We start from the raw sequence: 23,042 nt of genomic DNA, 5'->3' as shown, positions 1-23,042 counted from the left end.
TTCTAAGTGATAGACACCAATGGAAAGTAAAGACAAGAAAGTTTCAAAAGAACAGAAGTCATCATTAATGTGAATATTCATTAAATTGACAACTTTATATTACTTTAAAATACAATGGACTGACCACAAGCAAGGCCAGAACTGTTCTCAGAGAAAAAGTTCATCCTTTGGGATTGCCATGTCCCCAAACATCTTTTGCCCAAATGCTTTAATGAGTGGGAAACCCCTGCCTTTGACCTTTGCAACCTATTATGCAAGAACACCAAAGATAAAAAGATATTCATGAAAGGAAATTTTTCAATAAATTAAGGAAGTAGTCCATACTAATTAAATAAAATGATTTTTTGATTTAAGAGTCCCTTACCTCTTGGAAGAATTAGAAACTAAACGATGGATAATATTTGCAGTTTTAAAATTTATTAACAAGTAAGTATTAGCAATGCAGAGACCAAGGTGAACCACCCAGAACACTTCACATTCTTCATCCCATTTCGGTGTTTATCTCACATGTTAAATCTCTCCAGTATCACTGCATTTACTCTTCACAATTACAAAAGAAATTAACGAGAACCTTCTCACTTTAAAGGGATATGAGTTCCAAAAAGGGGAAAGAGTAAAACATTAAGATTCAATTTTTCCCTGTTTTAAAATAAGACTTGTAAGTTTACCTCAAAAATTTCTTCCCTGGAAACCTCAATGCGGCAGTGGCCAGCCTGAGGCTGTTGTTGGGAAAGTTCCTGCCGCAAAATTTTGAGTTTCTGAACCAGGTCTCGCTTGTACCTTGGGACTGTCAGACACTCCGTGTCATCAGGGCATAATGATACCACTTGCTGCTGCTGCTGGTCTTTCAATTGGTTCTGCCGGCTAGAAGTAAACACAGATATTAATAAAGTATTTCAAATAAAAAGGATTGCAACTGTGTATTTCAAAACAGCATCCCACTTTTATAAAAGATTAGTCTAGCTACACCATTTTCCAAGCCTTACTAGGGCATATGCTTGGCTTGACTTTTTTGGCAATGATAAACTAATTCCAAAGTTTATTTCTCTTAGAACATATGAATTTATGGTATTGGATAATAGAGTATTAACTATAAAGCTTTATACGGCTGCTGAGAACAAACTTCTCAAATGTCATTTCTATTTTCCTCTGAATAATTTAACTTCACTCACTTTAAAAATATGCTGAACACTGTGCCTAGAGTCTGCTCTAAATGCCCTGTCTGGGAGAGACAAAGAAGAGTTTGAACCAGCAGCTGGCACAGATAAATGAGCATTTCTAACTGTATATAGTTTTCTACAAATACATGAAAATAATCTCCCAACCACACCAGAAATATTATTCACTACATAATAAATAAGAAATATTAGTAAGAAATAAAAATGTATACTTGCCCAGATATAGTTTTATTCTCCAGGCATAAAATAAGTTGCATCTAAGAATCTTTAAAAAAAAAAAAAAAAAAAAACCCTATGATATAATAAACTAGTTAATTCCAATAAACTGTCAGGAAATGAAAAGTTACATAATTCACTAGTGACGTCTACTATGTAGTCACTGAGTGATACAGTTGGAGTTCAAAATTAATTTTGCATACAACAGGCAAGAACACACCCTCCTACTCTAAAGGTAAAAGGGCAATGATAGTTATGATAAAATATAGAAAAATAACTTTCATCTCACTAACAAATCACCCAAATTTATTTTACATACAGTACCAGAAGTTAAGTTTCTTACTTACCAGGTCAAGTTTTATACCTAAAACAATATTATTCTTAGAGATGGCCACACAGAGAAAACAGCTTTGTTGAAAATTACAAATTACTGTTAACTACTCTTGCAAACATTATAATAGACAAAGGTGTTATGAAATATTAACCCCAACCAAAACCAAAACAATGAAATATTACATAGAAAACACTCTATAAACAATTGGATAGGCCTGTGCAAAAATATGAACTTGGATACATCTCACACGAATACAAAAATTAACTCAAAATGAATCTTAGGCCTCACCCTCAAAGTAAGACTTAAAACTCTAAAACATCTAAACACAGAGAAAATTTTTATGACCTAGGTCAGACAACAATTTCCTGGATATAACACCAAAAGGACAATCTATAAAAGAACAAGTGGGTAAATTGAACTTTGTCAAAATTTAAAAGAAATCTTCTGTTCTTCAAAAGGTTCTGTCATAAGGAAAAAAAAGGACAGCTGCAGACTGGGAGAAAATCCTACCAAAGCGAGTATCTGATAAAGGTTTCACATCCAGAATTTCTAAAGAACTCTCAAAACTTAGCAATAAAAAAACAAGACAACTCAATTTAAAAAGGGGGCAAAAGATTTTACCAAAGAAGACACAATGGTAGATAAGCACATAAAGAGATGCTCAACATTGTTAGTCATTAGAGAAACGCAAGTTAAAACCTCAATGAGATACCACTACACACCTATTTTACAACAACAACAAAAAACTCACTATGGTGGAGTCAATTCTGACTCACAGCAACTCTATAGGACAGGGTAGAACTGCCCCATAGGGTTCCAAGGCTGTAATCTTTACGGAAGCAGAGTGCCACATCTTTCTCCCACAGAGAAAATAGTACAACCACTTTGAAAAACAGCCTGGGAGTTTCTTTAAAAAGTTAAACATAAACCTACCATATGATTCAGCCATTCCACTCCTAGTGGTAGGACTACAAAATGGTGCAGCCAATAGGGAAAACAGTTTGGTGGTTCCTCGGTAAGTTAAAGATAGAATTACTTTATGACCCAATAATTCCACTCCTAGGTATATACTCAAAAAACTTGAAAACAGGGACTCAGATACATGTGCACCAATTTTCATAGCAGCATTATTCTCAATAGCCAAAAGGTGGAAACAACCTAAGTGTCCATCAATGGATGAATGGATAAATTAAATGTGGTATAGCCATGCCACAATGAAAAATTAGGAAGCCATGAAGAAAAATAAAATTTTGATACATGCTACAACATGGATGAGTCTTGAAGACATTATGCTAAGTGAAATAAATCAAGACACAAAAGAGAACAAATATTGTATAATTCCATTTAGTATATGAAGTACCTAGAATAGGCAAATTCATGAAGACAGAAAGTAGACTAGAGGGGCTGGGAGGAGAGAGTTATTTTTTTAATGGTTACAGAGTTTCTGTTTAGGATGTCAAAACTACCTGGAAACAATAGCACTGATGGTTACACAACACTGTGAATGTAACTTAACGCCACTGAAGTATACTCAAAATTGGTTAAAATGGTAAAAACAAAACAAACCCAAAAAAAACCTCATATCGAAGTAAAACATGTCACACTCTTACATAAAAGTCTGCTCAACAAAAGTAATTTATAATTGAAGAGAAAAGTCATTCTATCACATTTATCACAAAAAGCATGTATTGTCTCCTCTTATTCAGACTTGAATTTTAACGTGTACTATTTTAAAAACTCACTTTAAAACTAAATGCAGGTTAGCAGAGAGCCGGGGATCTGTAAACTGTGTTGTTCTGTTGTTATGGTCAACGAAATAAACTCTGCCTGTTGCCGTATTACGGATCTCCCATCCAGGAGGCAATGGACCAAGCTCTTCACAATTGATGTTGCTAAGATCTCTGCAAAAACAAATATAAAATAAAAAATACCTCATTGCTGGGCCTGCTGAGCCAAGTCAGTGCAAATGACACAGAACAATTCCATGAAGTCTGAGAAAATGTATTGTTTCAGAAACTTGAGATGTTCAGCTGGAATCCTTAATTCCCAGTGGCTTAACAAATGCGAGTATTCAAAACTCAATCCATAAATGGCTCAGAAAAACTTATCATATAACCTACATTTTTAGTAACTAAGTTCCTAGGGCTTTAATGTTATACAAATTTAAATGAACATAAAAGCAATCGCAACATTTGCCAACGTAAGTTGTACTTCAATACTTGTTTTGATAGAAAACACTGTTTTACAAGTATCAGTGATATACGGAATGAAATGTTTTCTAAAACTTCCCCTCAATTCTTTTTTCCTTTATTATACCATAAAACTCCTGTAAATAAATGTTCACAATGATTAAGTGTAAATAAAAGTAAAAACAAACTCTCCAACAAAGCAAAACTGAAAATGTTATTCAAATTATGAGCCTGAAAATAATAATGTATTTTTTAAAGGATAACTGCTCCATTTGGAATTTCAGAAGCCATAAAGTTAATAAATGAAGAACCTATTTAAGACACCTAAGGAAGAATGCTCTAAGGCTAACTGGTGCAATAGAAAAAGCAAGAAGACTTTTAACGAACCAATGACCATCGTTACTGTGTTACGTGCTATATTATGGCAAGAAATTAAATAAGGTTATGTTCTTTTCTACATTAAAATGAAACTTTATTAAGGAACATACGAGAGAACACTGACTACATATATAACACATTGCCATCAAGTCAATTCCTACTCACAGCTACCCTATAGGACAGAGTAGAACTGCTCCATAGTTTCCAAGGCACGTGTGCCTGGTGGATTCGAACTGTCAACCTTTTGGTTAACTAAGTCACTAGGGTTTCCACACACACATAGGGTTAAAATAAAACTTTCTTAAAAAGTCTAACCATCTTCAGACATGGATTGGACTGGACAATGGGTTGGAGAGGGATGCTGGTGAGGAGTGAGCTTCTTGGATCAGGAGGACACTTGAGACTATGCTGGCATCTCCTGCCTGGAGGGGAGATGAGAGGGTGGAGGGGGTTAGAAGGTGACGAAAAGAGAGAGTGGAGGGAGAGAGAGGGCTGTCTCGTTAGGGGGAGAGTAATCGGGAGTGCGTAGCAAAGCGTATACGGGTTTTTGTGTGAGAGACTGACTTGATTTGTAAACTTTCACTTAAGGCACAATAAAAATTATTGAAAAAAAAAATGTCTAACCAGAAATGGTCAAGCTACTACCCTTTTTTAAAGAGTATGTTTTATCCCAGGTCAATTTTCAAACTCCTAAAAGACCCATGTTTTTGCCTCTTCCCTTCTATTTCAAGAAGTCAAATATTTAAATATTCAAAAAAAAAAAAAAAAAAAACCTAGGTAGAATGGATATTCAAATGGTAAGAAGAGTCCTTAAAATATGTTCTTACCTGGGCACTCTTGGATCATGCCACGTGCTCACACCAGTCTGAGTATGTAAGAAATATACCTGACCTTGTTGCGTTGTCCTCTGCTCTGTAAAATTTAAAAACAATAATAAAAACATATTCAGAAAGTCCAAATCAAAGACAGCTATAGACACTAAGAGGATATTATACTAACAGGAAAATTCTCCGAATTGCAAATCTATTTTTTTACCAAAAAGTTGTTTCATAAATCAGTTGTTCTGAACTCAGAATGCATTTTCCCCTGGAAGCAATCTTATAAAACAGTGATGAAGTTCATAGGTCAGCTATCTAAAAGCCAACTAAACTTATGTGGCTCAAGTGCTAAACACACTGCAATGGAGAATAGAACAAGATTGTCACAAGACCAATAGACAAATAAAAGATGACGACATGATCTTTTTTTTGTCTTAAATATGGAGCCTGAAGAGAATAAATGAAAGCTCACAGAAAGGGGCTGGTCAACTTTGGGGAGCTTCTGAAGATTCTTCCAGAAACTTCTGAAGGATCTGGAGGCTGATGATGCTTATTTATTATGCCTAATTTTATACAAAAACTTACGTATTCTCTTCTCTAAACAAAAGTATATTTTTGAGACTGGTTGGGCTCAAACAGAAGCTAAAAAATTGAGATTTGTGGAAGACATTCTATAGTCATAAATAGGCAGAGATGGAAAAATAACCAAGTTAGTAAGAAGACAATTAAAGAGGATGGGTACATACTGGGGAGAAAAAGCTAAAAGTGAAATTAACTGAAAGTCCTTGGGAAAAGAGTGGGAAAGCCAAAGAGAAGAGGAGTCTGTAAAAGAGATTCTTCAATGGTGCTTCCTAATTTTTTTTTTAAAAGAACCTTTCTTTAAACAAAATCTAATAAAAAATTCCAATATAAAAATTATAAAACTGCTGCTAGTATTTGTTAGTATAAATTTGTTTATAAACCTAGAAAGTCAATTAAATTCTTAAAAATTATAAGTAAAAAAACCTTTAAAACAGGTGACAGTTTCAATAATTTCATTTTATGTATATCCTTTGATTACACAGAATTTTTCAATCCAAACCACATAAATATTGTACAAGTTTAACTATCCCCGCCCACTCCAAACAACTTGGTTTACAGTCTCAATTCAAGAGAAATGACAAGAGATGTTTCTTCTTAAGGCCTGAACACTGATAATCACAGCTAAAATTTACCAAGTGCTTTCTATGCCAGACACTGTGTCAGGTATTTCACATGAAATTACATCATTTATTTCTTACAACAAACCTACACGACTGGTTGTATTATTTTCCCCATTTTATGGAAGAGAAGACAGGCTCAGATAAGTTAAATAACGTGCCCAGTGTCACTCAACTAACATATTACAAAGCCAGGTTATGCATCCAGGTCCATTTGACTCCCAGCCCATCCTCGGACAGTTAACGGGCAAACTGTTTTTTATTACTACAAGAGTTAAAATGTGTTTCAAAATAGAATAGAATCACGTACTTGCATAACAGTTAAAAAATATTCTCAAGTAAAAATAAAATACATGTTGGATCAGGCAATATCTAATGTTGGTCACTAGGTGTCACCATCAGCCCAGAATAGTTTAGCTACAGTCAGAGCCCTGGTGGCATAATGGTTAAGAGCTCTGCTGCTAATGAAAACGTCAGCAGTTCAAACCCACCAGCTGCTCCCTGGAAACCCTACGGGGCAGTTCTGCTCTGTCCTATAGGGTCACTGTCAGTTGGAACTTACTCAACTGCAACTAACAACAAGACTAAGGACCTAATAGGCAGACCTGGTTAGTTTTAGCAAGTAAGGAGAAGCTAGTAGTTATCAGGTTCTGACTCATAGTGACCCTACGTACAAGAGAATGAAACGGTGCCCGGTCTTATGCCATTCTCACAATCGTTGTTATGCTTGAGCCCACTGTTGCAGCCACTGTGTCAATCTATCTCGTTGAGGGTCTTCCTCTTTTTCACTGATCCTCTACTTTACCAAGCATGATGTCCTCCAGGGACTGATCCCTCCTGAAAACATGTCCAAAGCACGTAAGATGAGGTCTTGCCATCCTTGCTTCTAAGGAGCATTCTGGCTGTACTTCTTCCAAGACAGATTTCTTCATTCTTTTGGCAGTCCATGGCATATTCAATATTTTCACCAACATCGTAATTCAAAGGCATCAATTCTTCTTCAGTCTTCCTTATTCATTGTCCAGCTTTCACATGCATATGAGGCGACTGAAAACACTATGATTGGGGTCAAGTGCACCTTAGTGACATCTTCGCTTTTTAATATTTTAAAGAGGTCTTTTGCGGCTGATTTGCCCAATGCACAGCATGTTTTGATTTCTTGACTGCTGCTTCCATGGGCACTGATTGTGAATCCAAAGTAAAATGAAATCCTTGAAAACTTCAGTATTTTCTCCATTTATCATGATGTTGCTTATCGGTCCAGTTATGAGGATTTCTGTTTTCTTTATGTTGAGGTGTAATCTACACTGAAGGCTGTGGTCTTTGATCTTCATCAGTAAGTGGTTCAAGTCCTCTTCACTTTCAGCAAGCAAGGTAGTGTCATCTGCATGTTGCAGGTTGTTAATGACTCATTTAGGTTTGTTGTATATAGTAGGGAAACCCTGGTAGCATAGTGGCTAAGTGGTATAGCTGCTAACCAAAGGGTCAGCAGTTTGAATTCACCAGGCGCTCCCTGGAAACTCTATGGGGCAGTTCTACTCTGTCCTATAGGGTCACTATGAGTCAGAATCAACTCGATGGCACTGGGTTTTTGGGTATATAGTAGAGTCGTTACTATACACAATAATGTTCACAAGTTGTGATTAACTTAGAAAGTTCTGCATACAACTAGTAGAAGGCTCATAGAATCTTCTACATGAAGTCCTACAATTCTAAGAGCTTCTATAAGATTATAGTAATTTTATACAAACATCCCATTAAAAAAAACCTTTGCCGTTGAGTCAATTCCAACTCATAGCAACCCTACAGGACAGAGTAGAACTGCCCCATAAGGTTCCCAAGGCTGTAAACTTTACAGAAGCAGACTGCCACATCTTTCTCCCATGGAGTGGCTGGTGGGTTCAAACTGCCAACCTTTCCAGTTAGCAGCCAAGCACTTAACCACTGCACCACCAGGCCTCCTTACACAAACATACAAGTGACTAAATATTTACAATAATCCAGTCACTCAGAAAATCCAAAATTGTAACCAATATAATTTATGAATACCTTCAGAAATATGACATTTTTAAATATATATGTCTAGAAAGTTATACTGCAAATCTGACTTCAGATTGTTATTTGCTGTCAAGTCAATTGTCACTCATGGTGACCCCACACGTAGAGGGCAGAACTTCTCTATCGGGTTTTCAAGTCTGTCACCTTTTGGAAGCAGATCCTCAGGCCTGTCTTCCAAGGTGCCTCTGCGTGGGTTCAAACCACCATCCCCTCAGCTACCAGTCAAGCGCTTAACCCTTTGTGCCACCCAGGGACACTGACTTCTGGCTACTGTTTACTAATAACGATAACATGTTTACATAGTGCCTATTTACAAAGCAGTCTCACATTGTTTCATGTGCTCCTCAGAACAACTTTGTGATAGAGGAGGTATTATTCATCTCACTTCATGATAAAAGAACAAAAAGGCAGGGGTTAAATGACCAGCCCAAGGTCAAACTGTTGTTAGGTAGTCTTTTACCACTTCAGAGACTTTTCAGAGTTGGAAAGTTTTACATTTACTTTCATTTCCATGGAAAATCCCTAAACACAAATTAAGAAATTTTTCTAAAAATTAATTTTCTGGTTTTCTTAGTAAGCTGAAATCAGTAAATCACACTTGATTTTCCCTCTGTTAGTTGTCATACCATAGCCTTCTGGGAGGTCTGGAGGAGTATGCAGATGTGTCCTGCTCATGTAATTCCTATGTCGTTGTGACCTGACTCTCCTCTCTGCCAGTCTGGGATCTGACGACTGTCCACATGTCGCACCATTTGTTCCACTAACCGGAGTGTTCTCATCAACAAAGCAGCTGAGAGGTCTGCCGGGACTAGAATATTCCGACGCCGGTCTATTGAGAAGTAACAAGTAAAAAAAGTTACTCGACTCGTATCAAAAGTAGAGTTCTCTAGACCATGTATGTACTGCAATAACAATCACTTATCATATAAGAAAATGGAAAGGTTAATACAAAATGTGACGATTTTAGAACTCTGAGTAAAAGCAAAGGCTGAAGTCTCTAAATACAAAGAAACTCATGATAAGCATGTCATCAATTACATATTTAAATGAAACAGGAAATGGGCTTCACTAAAACACTATGCAACATTCATTTATGTTTGGGTATAATAAAAATGGGTCCATCAACTTCAATAAAATCCTTCGTAGTTTAATACTAGAAATTCAATTCTCAAATCAACATTTTTTTAAATGGTTAAGCTTTTACCTGAGAATCATAATATAGTACGGAAAACTCTGTGATTCAATGATATAAGCAATTAATCCCTAATAAATATAAGTAGGTAGAGTCAATGATAAGCATCTGATGTTCTTTGCCTGGTGTCAGATCTGCCGGTGGGGAGGGGGTCCTGGCACTTACACTTATCCTATTCATCTTCAATTACTTAAAAAGCACCTCCTTGTAGTTTCCAAAAAATTATCCTGTATCTCCATATCTCTTTACATATTAAGCTCTACGAAGAAAGGGACTATATCTGCTTTTCTGCCTTGTTCATGATTGTAGCCCAAATGCTGAACAAAATTACCACCACCCTGAACACTATTCATCATCTTCCCCTTACCCAACTAAATCTTAACATTCTTCAAGGTTTAGTGCAGAGGTTTCCCTTCTTCAGAGAGTTTTCCTCCACAAGTTCTTCCATTGCCTTACCTCCACTCTAAGTCAGGTGCCCCTACATTATGATCCCAGAACACCTGGTTCTTGGTCACAGAATCCCCCTACATGACTGAAAGAATGGAAGACTCTGTATATATTTATTACAGCCATTCAACAACGAACTCAAACTCAAAACCAAAACAACCCAAAGAGCTGAAGATTCCCAGAAATAAAAGGACTTCTCAATTTGTTCATTTAATTCATGCAATATATATTTATAAAGTAACATGCCAGACCCTGGGTGCTACAATAACAGGATAATCTGCTAAACGATCTTTAAATCTTTTTTAAAAAAAATAATAGGGCCCGCCATAAGATTTACTGACCTACACCTATACAAACCCAGAGGGCAAACAGCACAGACCATAGGCAAATATTTGTATCTTCTTACCGTGTTGGGCGTTCCCATTGCGTAGTTCTTGTTATGTGGTTTAGATACTGGATTCTCCCAGAGGCAGTTCGCCTTTCTTCCCAACTTAAATAAAAACATTGAGAGATGAGGCATTAATAGGTATTAATAGGAAGTTAGGACACAGAATGTCTGCAGTGCAATCACCAAGCCAGAAAGCCATCTGCTGTTACAAATCAAAAATGCCAAATTGAAAGTTCAATTTGGATTTTTTCAACTTATTTTAGAATTGTACAACATATTTTATGGAATTCTGAATCTTCTAAAATATTTACACTAAGGAGTGACTACTATATTTCCATCAGCCAAATTAAAAATTGTTCAATAATTGTTCAGTTAGTATCATTTCTCCAAAATTTGGTGAAAGAATGGTTATACTAAAAATAAGAATCACTAGTAATTTCTCTAAAAAATCAAATTTTATAAGGGAAGTATATAAAAGATGCTTCTAAGAGCATTTAGCCTACCCAACTAATTTTTAAAAAAAAATAAAAATGCCACTTCTCTCTCTACCTTTTTATATACAGAAAAATACAGTCAAATCACATAGCAATGTGGTACAGTTAATATTTCCACCAGAAGGCAGAGGGGTTTGGGAGCCTTAAAAAGAAAATAAAGAGATGCTAGGGAGATAATTTTCTCCCCTGTGATTACAATTACAGTACAATAATGTAACTTTAGAATAATAAATCTTACATTGCTATAATATCTCAATGTTGATTAGTTATTTCATGTGAAACATCTCCTTCAAAAGCATCATAATCTAACTCACACTCACGAAAGAGTTAACTAAAGCTAAAGTGATCTATAAACAGGCTTAAATTACAGTGATTTTTAACACCTTAAAAAAACACACATCAAAAATAATTTGAGTCAAAACTCAACAAACTGCATACTTTAAATGTATTCAATTTATTGTATGTAAATTATACCTTATTAAAGTTATTTAAAAATAATTTGAAAGTTAAAATCAGAAAAGTGTCAGAACTAGTATCAAATACAGATACAACGCAGTGATAAAGGGCATGAGCTCTGGATCAAGACTGAGGCTTGTGCTCCAGCTCTGCCACTCACTATGGTGGCTTTGGGTGAGTTATTTAACTTCTGACTCTCAGTTTTTTTAATGTAAGGAATGAGGGTAACAAAAGTATCAGCAGTAGTAGTAACACTAGTTAATTAAATTATTAAGAATTTACTATGTGCAAGACACTGTGCTAAGTGCTTTACATAAAAGGTTTCATTTAATCTCACAACTTATGGGGTATGTACTATTATTATCATTCCTTTTTATAAATGAATACAAACTGAAGCTTACAGAAGTTTAGCAAATTGATCAAGGTCATAAAGCTAGTAAGCAATAAAATAAGGATTGGAATTCAAGTGGTCTAATTGCAGAATTATATACTATAGTTATATAGTGCCTTCCAAGATGCTATCTGAATTCAATGAAAAAATGTATATATGTATTTACAATAGTATCTGACACATTCCAAAAACCCATTGCCTATCCAGTCGATTCTGACTCACAGCGACCCTACAGGACAGAGTAGAACTGCCCTATAGGGTTTCCAGATGTGGCAGTTAGCTTCTTTAAGGAAGCTAACTGCCACATCTTCCTCCCACAGAGCAGCTGGTGGGTTCCAACTGTCAACCTTTTGGTTAGCAGCTGAGTGCTTAACTACTGCACCACTATGGCTCCTCTGACACATAATACCCAATAAACATTACTATGTTATAGTTACTATTATCCAAATTCGCTATCCCATACCTTTAAACAGAGCAATGATTCAGATTCAGCGTTTTATGTCCTGTTTGAATTAATCAAGCAAAAAACCTTTTTTTTTTTAAATACATAATATTTACAAGAGAGCTCTATTTGTCAAAAAATCTCATCTATCTCCTAGTCGAAACTCCTAAAAAGCAAATTTAACATACCTAATTCTCTGCTTAGTTTATAAATTTGTTATGACAAAACCCTTCACTAATTTTCCATGTATAAGGGCATCTAGATCCTGGAACTGATCGTCAGCAAATTTCTAAAGTTTAGTATGTAAGAAACACCAAGTTATTTCTCATTATTCTAAGGATAAAAAAACTACTAGCTATACATTTTCCTAATGATTTCAGTCACGTCAGCTTACCCATCTGGTAAATCATTATCAAACAAACGACTGCAGTCCACAACTTGTCCTCCTGTGCCTATTCGGTCTCTGGACTGAAGACTTACTATTAAACAACAGAAACATTACTAAGATTCACAAAACTAAAAAGAATTATTATAATAAAAAATATGTAACTTTAGAAGACATCCCTTTAAAAATCATTAATTACAAAGACTACATAGAAACACTAAAAATGCTTATGATAAATGAAAGAAAGCAAAATAAAATTTCATTTTCACTGTAAATAAAATCACACACAAAAAATACATGTATATGAAAATATTAAATGGGGATATATGTCTTTTTAAATCAGTGTTCTAAGTATACTTTTCCCCATTTCCCAAAAAAGATGTTATACACATCTATTTCCAAATACTTGTAAAGACTAATTCTGTAAGAATCAGGCTCATTCTGTTTCCGGATCACAGAATTAAAGGGTCAGAAAACATGTTGTAGTCCAGACTGCCTCTTACTAGTGGTCCCATCATGAATACCAAATTCACACAAGAACTTTAAATTAAAAATAAACATTAAGTATAACATTAGTCTTTTAAGTAGTATGTGCTAGTAAGAACATTTTTAACAACTGACAAAGTCTGCTATTCTTTTAAATGCAAATTTTTTTTAAAAGCTATCTTGTCACTATGTTAGCTGGCAAGCATTACATAACACACCAAATCAAGGAGAGAAAAATTCACTTAAGTCTTGTATACCAGGTTTCATTTGGAGATTTTTTACCCTCTTCTCAGTCTAAGAATCACAAGAACCATCGATAATGCTGTAGTGTAAATACTTCCTTGGAAAAACCACAATAGGGCTATCCAAGTCATTACTCTGATATATCAATTTCCTAATTATGAACCTGCCTCATTTAAAATGAAGCCATTCAAGTACCTTCCGTAACTAAAATCCCTCTGACAGGTTCACAGTGAAATCATGATACTCTGAATTCCGCTCTATCAGGAAGTGACAGATCTGCAGTTTGCAATGGCATGTCTTCTTTAAGAAGCCTCAAAGGCACCCACCTCAGTGTACTTAATATGCATGCTATGCATCTTGATCAAATCTCAATCCATTAATTCTTAAAGAGAAGTCTGAGGAAATTTTATATAAAACCCTTCCTCTAGGTCAATTCAACATAGCCCATTAGCCCACTGGTGCCGTGTAAGTAAGGTAATAATTTCTCCCCTTTACCAATCAGTGCTATACCTATACCACCACTGCTCACTCTATTTTTTTCAATTAACACAGATTATTTTAAAACTGTAAAGCATTAAACATTAAACAAAGAGTTCAAAAGAATATTTTCTTACTTGAAAACCAGTTTGATAATTATTTTCAGAAGACTTTAATACCAACTATAAAGTCTGTCTCAGTACTATATTTGAATACTTTTTGAAAGATTTTCTTCCTGAAGGATCAAGGGTTCTCCAGAATACTAAAGTTTCTAATTTTTTACATTACTTTTTGTTTTTATTTCCAATTAAGTTAGCTTGGATCCACTGTTTGTAACATTTTACACGGCTCATTTAATTCATGCCAATACAATGAAGCTAATGTACTTTGTTAATGTACAATGTACTTTGATTCAAAAGGTTATTTAGAGTCTAGGTCAGTTTAAGTGAAGCCAAAATTCACGTAACTTTAAATCCCACACTTACCTACTATCTGTCCTCTAACTGTATCATTGTCATTTGGCCCAAGTTTGCATAGATCCAACCTCTGATCTATTTTACATCAACAACAAAAAAAAGCAATTAAAAAATGAGCTGGTGTCCAGGATTCTAACATCTGTAGAGTAGTAGTAGATTCCCACAATCTGCTGGAAATAAAGGCTATCATTTAAAGAGTTAATCACATTACTGTAGTGTTTTTAATGGCAGAAGAAATGCTTAAAATTCTCTAACTTCGTAGGTTATAAGTATGTCTCAACATAAACTTCTTTTGCACTTTTTTATTGTAATTTGGATGAAGGTTTACAGAGCAAATCAGTTTCTCGTTAAACAATTAATACACATATTGTTTTGTGACACTGGTTGCCAACCCCATGACATGTCAGCACTCTCCCCTTCTGGACCTGGCTACCAGCTTTCCTGTCCCCTCCTGCCTTCTCATCCTTGGCCCTGAGCTGGTGTGCCCATTTAGTCTCTTTTGTTTTATGGACCTGATTAATCTTTGGCTGAAGAGTGAACCTCAGGAATAACTTCAGCACTGAGTTAAAAGGGTGTCCAGGGGCCATACTCTCAGGGTTTCACCAGTCTCTGTGATGCCAGTAAGTTCGAGTCAGCTTTTCATATAAAAACTTATACACACATTGTTATCTGACTCTAGCTGCTCTCCCTATAATGTGACAGCACACTCCTCCTCCTCTCCACCACCTCCTGTGTCCATTCAACCAGCTCCTGTCTCTGATCTTTTTTGTGTGTGTGTGTGAGTTAGAATTGTGTACTACATTTTTCTCCAGCTCTGTCCAGGGCCCTCCATTGTGATCCCTGTCAAAGCAATTGGTTGAGGAAGCCAGACACCATTTAGTTGTGCTAGATTCAATCTGGTGGAGGCTGTGGTAGTTCTGATCCATTAGTCCTCAACATAAATTTCCATAAATTCAGATTTCAAAGACCATGTATTACATTGTCAACATGCACTTATTTTCTCTCCAAATCTTTCAGACTACTTCAGTCTGAGTCTTGGATTCGCCACTTAGTTGTTGATCTTAAGCAAATTATCCCTGAACTTTGATTTTCGCAAGTCTGATAGTAATACAGCTCTCATACAGTTGTTTTCGGGATTAAATCAGATAGCCATGTAAAACTCTTAGCACACTGCTTGGCACATAAAGGTATGACAAATGTTAACTGTCATCATTATTGTTATTTATCTAATCATTTCAAATAACACAAAGTAAATATTAATAAGAAGCCAAGTATAAACTGGAAGATATGGATTTGAATCAGATCTGCTACTAACTCATTTATGGGAATTTGTATATATTTTAGCATTCTTACCCACTAATAACTCCCTTTGAACTGCCACTTTGAACACTCCAATCACCTAAATAAAACTCATTTCATCTCACAAAGCCATTAAAACCAGAGACAGGTGCTAAGAAATAAAAAATGGCATATACACTTTGAAACTTTCCTTTCATCCTTAATAAAAATAATTTAATACTTATAAAATTCACTGAAAGCTAAGCATCAGCTCTGACTCAGCTCTAGGTTCACAAATTTAAAACGTTTCACTCTTTTTTTTTTTTAAGTCCACAAAATAAATTTAGAGCCATAGCATTTATCACAAAAAAAATTTTTACCAATGTTTTAAACAAACCAAAAGGAAAAAAAAAAATTTTTTTTTTTTTTTTAATTTAAAAAGCATCAGTGTCTACTTACAACCAGTGTCTTTGAGGCGGTTGATGGCATTGGAAAGAAGACGAACACAACCCAGAAATCCAGCACCTTGTTTTTTATGGATCTTCTTGTGATTCCATACACTGATGGTAACTGAATCAGACTTCCCAATATATCTAAAAAAACAAAATGGCTACATGAGCAACTTCGCAGCTAACAAGCAGTTGTTGTAAAAATTTTTGTGTTCCTTTAATATTCTAAAGTCACAAATATGTCTGAGTATGGCTAGATCGTGCAAAATATATTCCCACAATGTAAGGAAATTTGTGGTATTCTTCACTTGAGTTCAAGTAAAACAAGTAAAAGAAAAATCATAAAAGTAAAATCTAAAAAGAATTTTCAATATCTCCCTTATCACATCTGCCACTCTCAGGCTAGGTAATGATTTTTGTTAGTGAAAAAAACTGTTTTAATAGCCAGTGTCTAATAAAACTATGGGAATGTATAACGATTACTTCTTTTCAGGAACAAAAATTCTAAAATGAAGAACTTCTAATATTTTAAATACACTTCAATGACATTACCCACTACCTCAAGGAAGACTTTGTTCAGTTTCAAGGGACATTGTCAAGGCTGACAGACCAAAAATCTGACCTACCTGTTATGTTTTAAAATGCTGTAGGACAAAAGCTGTTTGTAACGCTTTTCCCCTGCTTCTTTCCTGTATGCAGGCCTTGAGCGAGCAGGACTCTTGCAGATTTCCCTTCACTGCCTGCAGACAAGCAGAGCAGGGAAAAGCGTTACCGTACTTGTCTGTACATATACCTACAAGTATATATGTAGAAGCTCTACCACAGCCAATTGTTAACACATGGCGTCAACCCATGCAAAAAATATAATAAAATCACCTAAATATATCAGTAGAACCCTAACTCTATTTCAGTGACTCTGAGGTCAAATTTTTGGTCCAGCAACCTTGACCTTAAAGTGTCATTCATTAAAGCAGTAATGTCAGAAAAATTCACCTAGAATATAAAAAATAAAAAAGCTTAAACCACCTAAGTGAGAACTAAAACTTTTAAATGAGGACCATAGAAGCCACACTGGATCCAGCTGTGCGTAAAGCACGCCCACCCTGTAATGTGCAAACGAAAAGATCTGGACTAAAATACCATTCAGCATACATGCACCAATTTTCAAACAGACACAGCAGACCTGATTTGGCACAGACCTACTGCATGAAATTCTAGAAGCTGAATCAACTATTAAACAGTTAAATCACCCCAAACCATTTTTTTCTGTTCTTTTCTTAATTTTTATTGTTCCTTAAGTGAAAGTTTACAAATCAAGTCAGTCTCTCATACAAGAATTTATACACACCTTGCTTTTTTTTTGCTATATACTCCTAATTGCTCTCCGCCTAATGAGACAGCACAGTCCTTCTCTCCACACTCTTTTCGTGTCCAAATGGCCAGCTTCTGAACCCCTCCGCCCTCTCATCTCCCCTCCAGACAGGGGATGCCAACATAGTCTCAAGTGTCCACCTGATCCAAGAAGCTCACTCCTCCCCAGCATCCCTCTCCAACCCATTGTCCAGTCCAATCCATGTCTGAAGAGTTAATTTGGGAATGGTTCCTGTCCTCGGCCAACAGAAGATCTGTGGCCATGACCACTGGGGTCCTTCTAGTCTCAGTCAGACCATTAAGTCTGGTCTTTTTATGAGAATTTGGGGTCTGCATCCCACTGATCTCTTGCTCCCTCAGGAGTTCTCTGTTGTGCTCCCTGTCAGGGCAGTCATCGGTTGTAGCCAGGCACCATCTAGTTCTTCTGGTCTCAGGCTGATAGGGTTTCTGGTTTATACGGCCCTTTCTGTCTCTTGGGCTCATAATTACCTTGTGTCTTTGGTGTTCATTCTCCTTTGATCCAGGTGGGTTGAGACCAATTGATGCATCTTAGATGGCCACTTGCTAGCGTTTAAGACCCCAGATGCCACTCTCCAAAGTGGGTTGCAGAATGTTATCTTCATGATTTTATTATGCCAATTGACTTAGATGTCTCCTGAAACCACAGTCCCCAAACCCCCGCCCCTGCTATGCTGGCCTTCAAAGCATTGTTTATTCAGGAGACTTCTTTGCTTTTGATTTAGTCCAGTTGTGCTGACCTCTCCTATATTGTGTTGTCTTTCCCTTCACCTAAAATAGTTCTTATCTGCTACCTAATTAGTGAAAGGCCCTCTCCCTCCCTCCCTCCTCTCGTAACCATCAAAGAATATTTTCCTTTCTGTTTAAACTAATTCTCAAGTTCTTATAATAGTGGTCTTATACAATATTTGTCCTTCTGCAACTAATTTCACTCAGCATAATGCCTTCCAGATTCCTCCATGCTATGAAATGTTTCATGGATTCATCATTGTTCTTCATAGATGTATAGTATTCCACTGTGTGTATATACCATAATTTATTTATCCATTCATCCACTGATGGGCACCTTAGTTGCTTCCATTTTTTGCTATTGTAAACAGCGCTGCCATCAACATGGGTGTGCACACATCTGTTCATGTAAAGGCTCTTATTTCTCTAGGATATATTCCAAGGAGTGGGACTGCTGGATCGTATGGTAGTTCTGCTTCTAGTTTTTTAAGGAAGCGCCAAATCGATTCCCAAAGGGGTTGTACCATTTGACATTCCCACCAGCAGTGTATGAGTCTTCCAGTCTCTCCACGACCTCTCCAACATTTATTATTTTGTGTTTTTTGGATTAATGCCAGCCTTGTTGGAGTGAGATGGAATCTCATTGTACTTTTGATTTGCATTTCTCTAATGGCTAATAATCTTGAGCATTTCCTCACGTATCTGTTCGCCGCCTGAATGTCTTCTTTAGTGAAGTGTCTGTTTGTATCTTTTGCCCATTTTTTAACTGGGTTGTTTTTTTGTAGTTGAGTTTTTGCAGTATCACCTAGATTTTAGAGATCAGGCGCTGATCGGAAATGTCACAGCTAAAAACTTTCTCTCAGTCTGTAGGTAATCTTCTTACTCTTTTGGTGAAGTCTTTGGATGAGCATAGGTGTTTGATTTTTAGGAGCTCCCAGTTATCTAGTTTCTCTTCTGCATTGCTAGTAACGTTTTGTGTATTGTTTATGCCATTAGAGCTCCTAGCACTGTCCCTATTTTTTCTTCCATGATCTTTATCATTTTAAATTTTATATTTAGGTCTTTGATCCATTTTGAGTTAGTTTTTCTGCATGGTATGAAACACAGGTCTTGTTTCATTTTTCTGCAGATGGACATCCAGTTATGCCAGCACCATTTGTTAAAAAGGCTGTCTTTTCCCCATTTAACTGACTTTGGGCCTTTGTCAAATATCAGCTTCTCATACGTGGATGGATTTATGTCTGGACCAAACCATTTTTTAAAAAATTACATTATACCAGTTTCCCAACTGGTAAGTCTAGTTTACAGGTACACTAAAATATTGCTTCCCTCAGGCATCAAGGCAGCCCACCACTGGCTACACAACCTCATCTATTTAGTGTGTTGTGCTATGAAGAGAAAAAGGCTGAGAGGCTCTATGTTAAACTATAATAAACAGTCAATAATTGTGGACCCTCCGAAAGATATTCTAACTCTAAAGTATTAAAAATTATTAATTATTCTGTATTACTTTAATGTACATGCCAGAAACATTTTGTTCGATATTATTGGGCCAGGAATTAATCAGAAATATCGTGATTTCTAAGGAGCCCTGGTGGCACAGTGGTTAAGCACTACTGCTGCTAGCTGAAAGGCTGGTGGTTAGAAGACATGGCAGTCTGCTTCCGTAAAGATTTACAGCCTTGGAAACCCTATGGAGCAGTTCTACTCTGTCCTATAGGGTCACTATGAGTGGGAATCAACTCATCAGCAATGGGCTTTGGTTATTATGATTTCTTATATCTATAAAAGTATATATACTCACATTAAGGAAACCTCATATAACACACATTCTTTTTTGTTTAAAAGACCAAGTAAAGTGTTTCATAACTGAAAGTTAATTAGATTCAATTAACGCTTTGACTTGACTAACAAATATGTGACTTATAGACCACTATGCAAGATAGTCTATTGTGAGGGACGCCTCTATAGGAGAATTTCACCATAGACCAAAATACGACATAAACATTCTGTTAGGGATTTTGCTAAAATTTAAATATTAGACATATGTTTGTAGACTTAGTCAATAAAGGCAAGACTTTTGCAAAATGATTCATAGTGTTTTCCCCATCACTGCCCCTCCAACGCAGTATCTTGGCAATAAGCAAGTGAAAAGTCTTGGGTAGCCAGTTAATATCAGCTTTTTAAAGAAAGGCCAACAAGCACAAGAGAAGAAGCTCAACATCATTAGTCATCAGGGAAATGCAAATCAAAACCTCAAGGAAATATTACTTCACACCCACCAGGATGGTTATTAAAAAAAAAAACAACTTAAAAAAGGTAGAAAATAACAAGAGTGAGAAAGGGTGTCGAGAAATTGAAACCCTTATACATTGCTGGTAGGAATATAAAATGCTGTGGAAAAGAGTTTGGTGGTTCCTCAAAAAGTTAAACATAGAATTACCATATGACTCAGCAATTCCACTCCTGGGTACTCAAACAAGTATGTGTACACGCGCGTTCACGGCAGCACTATTCTCCATAGCCAAAAGGTGGCAACGGCCCAAATGTCCATCAATGGAAGAATGGATAAACAAACTACTATATACACACACAAAGGAATACTATTCAGCCATAAAAAGAAATGAAGTACTGACTGGTACATGCTACAAAGTGAGTGAACCTCAAAAACATTATGCCAAAAGAAAGAACCCAGATACAAAAGGTCACATATTGTATCATTCCATTTATAGGAAATATCCAAAAAAGGTAAATTCCTAGGACAGGAAGTAGATTGGTGGATGCTAAGTGTGGGGAAAAGTAGGGATGGGAAGCAACTGCTTAAGTCAGGATTTCCTTTTGGGGGAATGTAAGATATTTTTGAACTAGACAGAGGTGGTGGCTGTTCAACACTGTGAGTGTACTAAATGCCACTAAATTGTTCACTTTAAAATGGTTATTTTATGCTATGTGAATTTCATCTTAATTAAAGATAGTAATAAATGCCTAAAATTACAGGCACAGTATTTGAAGAAGAAACTTTCAAGCTCACCTTAAGCAAAATCACACAACTAGAGACCATTTCCATTCACAAATGGAACATGTTCCTAAAACGGCTTTACAAATCAATTGTTTAGAACTCCAGAACCTGTTTTCCCATAGAAACAATGTTACACAAGACTATGGGTCTCAAGCAAAACTTGCTAAGAACACTACAGAATCAAAACTAACCAAAAGAAGCATTTCTACATGACAATTCATCCAAGTTCAGACCTGAGAAGCTAAGAGTGCATTCTTCTCCTGCTCTCAAACTCTTTCAACTGAAAGGAAAACAACTCCACGCCCCAATCCCTCCTAGAACAGCAGGAAAGGCAGAGAGTTCCTAGAGACCTTCTTAGTTTAGGCAGGCCCTGTCACACCTATTTACTTCTGGAGTTTAAGAAACCAGGAATTTGGCTACACCAGTTGTCACCAAGCTATTTCAAAATAAGATTTTCATCCCGAATTTAGTTGTAAAGACAACTAATAGATCTACAAGGTTTTTGGTTTGTTAGTCTCAAGAGACTGTACAGCTCACAAAAGTAGGGAATACTAACAAATTTACAAGTTTCCCCATGCCCCACCCCACTCCCTTCTTTCTTTCCCTCATTCAGACATACTGTTATGGAGAAATCATACAAGTGATAAATGAAGGCCCTAGCAGCATATAAAGACTACAAAGAGAATAATCTAGATTTCTGAGAAATACTAAAAAACAAACAAAAAAAAAGGAATGAGTTTCCAGTGTACATTCTTTTAAAGCTGACTTGGAAGGGTAGCCCAACAACGTTAATGTTCTCTTTTTCCCTTACTCTTTCCACTTCATATCAAAAGCCCTAGGCAGAGTGAAAAGAGGAAACTGGTCCAAGGAGCTTCTCAAGCAGCAGTGGTGTATTTAGTAGATGGGACAAGGAAGGCTCAGTTTCTGACTTAAAACATATTTTAATGTTTTTCAAGTTTGCTTTTCCCGGTTAAAACTTACGTTCATCTTAAATTGAAAGAATCTTACTTCGACACCAAAGATATATCATAGATACTCATTTGTTCTCATCAAATGGAGTTATCACAAAACTATTCTTATGTTTTCTGAAAGTTTTCTTGCTGCTCTTTTAAAACTTCAGATTCCCGGTATCCTCTGGTCAGAGTAAGGAGGCTCACTTGCACATTTACCATTCAGATGCCCCATCTCTTGGCACGCACACTATTTCCATGGAGTGTTAAGTGTTCTAAATCAGAGACTACTGTTCCCATAGAATGGCAGATTAGCAATAGAGTAAACACTTTTCAGCATGCAAAAGCTGGACAATGAATAGGGAAGACCGAAGAAGAACTGATGTGTCTGTATTATGGTGCTAGCACAGAATACTGAATATACACCACTGACTGCCAGAAGAATGAACAAATCTGTCTCAGAAGAAGTACAGTCAGAATGCTCCTCAGAAGCAAGGATGCAAGAATTCACCTCACGTACTTTGCACACATAATTAGGAAGGCCAGTCCCTGGAGATGAACATCACGCTTGGTAAAGTAGATGGCGAAAAAGAGGAAGGCCATCAACGAGATGGACTGACACAGTGGCTGCAACAATGGGCTTAAGCCTAACAATTATGAGGGTGATGCAGGATCCAGCAGTGCTTCGTTCTGTTGTACATGGTGTTGCCGTAAGTCGGAACTGACTCGACGACACCTAACAACAACGAACTCTTTTATACCTTTTTAATGCAATATGATTGTTTTCTGAAGATAAAGAACACAATATCAAGTAAGTCTTATAAATAATTTAAAAAGTCATAACTATGGATAATTCTCAATTTTTCAGTGTTTGATTATTTGCTAACTTCTGCTTATCATAAACAGCTATAAACTAATTATGAGGTGGTTCAAGAAATAAACTCTCAGAAAACGTTTAAATAATGTTAGGAGAAACAATGT

The 23,042-nt window shown here is 36.3% G+C and overlaps 1 protein-coding gene across 5 annotated transcripts in view; it reads right to left on the bottom strand.

The window, feature by feature from the left end:
* The window catches only part of SMURF2 (SMAD specific E3 ubiquitin protein ligase 2), a 124,190-nt gene that overhangs the window by 42,205 nt on the left and 58,943 nt on the right, over positions 1-23,042 (bottom strand). For all 5 annotated transcript variants that reach the window (XR_010318319.1, XR_010318318.1, XR_010318320.1 and 2 more), the window contains 8 exons: positions 15,985-16,118; positions 14,257-14,322; positions 12,575-12,659; positions 10,416-10,499; positions 8,997-9,199; positions 5,123-5,207; positions 3,471-3,629; positions 669-864 (listed from right to left, as the gene is read on the bottom strand). Coding sequence is in view for 2 of the 5 variants with exons in the window: in XM_064270898.1 (XP_064126968.1) it covers positions 669-864; positions 3,471-3,629; positions 5,123-5,207; positions 8,997-9,199; positions 10,416-10,499; positions 12,575-12,659; positions 14,257-14,322; positions 15,985-16,118 (1,012 nt within the window). In the remaining 3 variants the exon portion in view is untranslated. The remainder of the gene's footprint in view (positions 1-668; positions 865-3,470; positions 3,630-5,122; positions 5,208-8,996; positions 9,200-10,415; positions 10,500-12,574; positions 12,660-14,256; positions 14,323-15,984; positions 16,119-23,042) is intronic.

The sequence above is a fragment of the Loxodonta africana genome, chromosome 18 (assembly GCF_030014295.1).
Source record: "Loxodonta africana isolate mLoxAfr1 chromosome 18, mLoxAfr1.hap2, whole genome shotgun sequence".
NCBI lineage: Eukaryota > Metazoa > Chordata > Mammalia > Proboscidea > Elephantidae > Loxodonta > Loxodonta africana.
Note: the sequence above shows the minus strand (reverse complement) of the source record. Positions and strands in the feature narration are given on the sequence as shown.